Genomic DNA, 3,399 nt, shown 5'->3' with positions numbered 1-3,399 from the left:
GTGTGTGTGTGTGGGTGTAACAGAGCATGTGTGTGTGCGTGTGTGGGTGTAACACACATGTAGTGTGTGTGTGTGTGTGGGTGTAACACACATGTGTGTGTGCGTGTGTGGGTGTAACACACATGTAGTGTGTGTGTGTGTGTGGGTGTAACACACATGTAGTGTGCGTGTGTGGGTGTAACACACATGTAGTGTGTGTGTGTGTGTGTGGGTGTAACACATATGTAGTGTGCGTGTGTGTGTGTAACACACATGTAGTGTGCGTGTGTGTGTGTGGGTGTGGGTGTAACACATATGTAGGGTGCGTGTGTGGGTGTAACACACATGTAGTGTGCGTGCGTGTGCGGGTGTAACACACATGTAGCGTGCGTGTGTGTGTGTAACGTACATGTGGTGTGCGTGTGTGTGTGTAACACACATGTAGTGTGCGTGTGTGTGTGTGGGTGTGGGTGTAACACATATGTAGTGTGCGTGCGTGTGTGTGTGTGGGTTTAACATACATGTAGTGTGCGTGTGTGGGTGTAACACATATGTAGTGTGCGTGTATGGGTGTAACACACATGTAGTGTGCGTGTGTGTATGGGCGTAACACGTATGTAGTGTGCGTGTGTGTTGGTGTAACACACATGTAGTGTGTGTGAGCGCAGGTGTAACACACATGTAGCGTGCGTGGGCGCGGGTGTAACACGTATGTAGTGTGTGTGAGCGCGGGTGTAACACATATGTAGTGTTGCCTGCTGTAGGCGGACGTTCGTTCGCTTGTTCGCTCGTACTTCTCGACTTGCAGCGCAGTCTTTCTCTCTTCCAGAAGCAGGTTCTTTGCTCTGAGCTCCTGCTGCACGGCGGCCATCGTCTCCCGCGTCGCACTCAGCTGTTCTGCAGCACCCTGCCAGTAACCAAGACAACAAGGAATCCTTTACACGGCTGCACAGTGAAGTTACTGCTGCATTCCCATCATCGTGTCTCTCCACCGCTAACCCTGCTTCTCTCACACACACAGCCACGTACATGTAACGCTGCTGTCATGTCTGATATCTCAGCAGTGTGTCTCTGCCTCTCCTTCAACCTTTCGTCCCTCACAGAGTTGTACTCTGCCTGCCGCACCTGTAAAACAACAGCAACGTGTGTACCAACGTTGTAAGACGAGGGATCAGGTACGGACAACGGTAATGACTTGGCTCCACCTATCTGTGGTTGAGCACGTGCAGCCGTAGCTCCACCTATCTCCTGTTGTGCGTGCGCAGCCTTGGCGCCATCTGGAAAACCGAAATTCGTATTTCGTGATCGCAGAAATCAAAACCTCATAGAGAATGGCTAACTGAATTCCCCCCCCCCCGATGATAGACAAAACAGTCGAAATGATTCATCTCGACTTTTTGGACGGAATACGATTTATTCCATCTAAGAATGAACCAACAATTACACTTGGATGTAACCAACGTTTGTGAAGCCTGGCAGTGTCTCTACATGATGCAGACACACTTTTGACGAGGTTATCACTCTACAATATTGATATATGTATATATAATGTATATATATATATCAGTACGTATATACAAATACATACAGCTCCTGCAGTGTTCTCAGTATTGGAGAGTAATTAAAATCAAGTAAAAAACGAAAGAGTGATTGAACTGAAGGCAGGACATTTATTCGTGATAAACTAGTTTCAACCAGTTGGTGGAACGACGCTACGATCAACGTATCGACGGTCACCGGTACCTGTGCAAGCGATGCTGCTGACTGGGAGGAGAACACCTGCGGCTGGTAGCGTAGTAGACCCGCTGGTGGCTGGTGGGCAGGCGGTCGAGGCAGGGCAAGCCGGCAGCACGCTATCCTGTACATACAGCAACGACGCAAGCATCAACGTACGCGCACGCTGCCGCCACGGAGACGCTTCGTTGACCGGCGTGGTGATGTCACCAAACAGGTGCGTCACGTTAATTTAACGTGAATTTAACGTAAATTTAATGTGAATTAAAAATAATAATTCGAGATAAACGACTTCAAACATCATACCGTTTGTTGTCACCGAGCACAGAGTTGAAATCGCGAAAACGCGAGCTCTAGACATAGACGGGCGCCAGTAGCACGAACTGCTGGGTGTGGAGAGGATTCGTATGACCTACCCAGGGGATACAGAGCTGTGGTGGCGGTCCAGGCAGTGCGGCTAGGTAGATTGGTGGTAGGTTATCGAGTGGACAGCCAATCCTCAACGCTGCCATGTGCTGATCAAAGTCATGCTGTAACGACACAATAATGAGTGAGGAGACGACAGGAATCATAGCAGCATAACTCACACATACCAACATACACGCAGCATGTGTGCGTACATGTGTGTACACGTGTGCATCCATGCAGGTGTGTACACGTGCGTGCGTGCGTACGTGTAGGTGTGTGTAGGTGTGTAGGTGTGTAGGTGTGTAGGTGTGTGTGTGTGTGTGTGTGTGTGTGTGTAGCGTGTCGTGCGGTGTACGCTGAGCGTGGTGCATGCGACTGTGTGGTGTGCTATGCCATTCATACTCGGCGTGTATGGATACTCGCGTGTATGCATGTTGTTTGCGAGGGGTGTTCAAGTGTGCGCGGTGTGCGTGCGTGCATGAACATCCATAGCGGTGCAGGGTTTCGTTCTGAGGAAAAAATTGACAAAGGAGGTAATGCGCGCATTGGACCAGTTTGGTTAAGAAAAAATGCGCCTATGATGGATTCAAAGGCGTGCTGTAGGCCACATGGCAAATGCTAAATATGCCAGAAGTCTACGTGGTGTTCTATTGTATTTTTGGGGTTTGACACTATTTTTAAACAACGGCGGGTAAGTTACAGGACATTTTCCACACGATGAAGTAAAATTTGACTAACGGCTGGTGCCCACTGTGCCTCTATATGTGTATAAGAATTAAAACCCCCTGGTGTGTGTGTACCTGCACTTTCGTCATCTGGGCGTGGATACTGTTCACCACCTGTTTACATTCTGCATTAACCTGCTCTATCCGCTGCAACATCGAATACGGAATCGCAAGCTTCTTCAGCCTGTCGAATATAAACAACAAACATGTGCCATGATACATGCGATATGGGCACGATGTGGCATGTAGGATACAGGCATGAGACAAGGTCGCGTCATGATGTGGGGCGTGGGAAGAGCGCGTGACGTGTGCTGCTGGCACGTGATGAGGGATGTGTGAGCGGGATGTGTGAGCGTGACGCGGCCGTGGGAAGAGCGCGTGATGTGTGCTGCTGGCACGTGATGAGGGATGCGTGAGCGGGATGTGTGAGCGTGACGCGGCCGTGGGAAGAGCGCGTGATGTGTGCTGCTGGCACGTGATGAGGGATGTGTGAGCGGGATGTGTGAGCGTGACGCGGCCGTGGGAAGAGCGCGTGATGTGGGAGCGTGACGGT

The 3,399-nt window shown here is 50.3% G+C and overlaps 1 protein-coding gene across 1 annotated transcript in view; it reads right to left on the bottom strand.

Moving 5' to 3' along the window:
* The window catches only part of LOC106812263, a gene marked incomplete in the record, with an annotated part of 36,055 nt that overhangs the window by 23,813 nt on the left and 8,843 nt on the right, over window positions 1-3,399 (bottom strand). Inside the window, 4 exon segments of the mRNA XM_014816093.1 lie at window positions 1,175-1,256; window positions 1,723-1,837; window positions 2,130-2,243; window positions 2,922-3,018. Coding sequence (XP_014671579.1) covers window positions 1,175-1,256; window positions 1,723-1,837; window positions 2,130-2,243; window positions 2,922-3,018 — 408 coding nt within the window.

The sequence above is a fragment of the Priapulus caudatus genome, unplaced genomic scaffold (genome assembly GCF_000485595.1).
Source record: "Priapulus caudatus unplaced genomic scaffold, Priapulus_caudatus-5.0.1 Scaffold628, whole genome shotgun sequence".
Classification (NCBI taxonomy): domain Eukaryota; kingdom Metazoa; phylum Priapulida; class Priapulimorpha; order Priapulimorphida; family Priapulidae; genus Priapulus; species Priapulus caudatus.
This window is presented reverse-complemented; position numbering and strand designations above follow the sequence as displayed.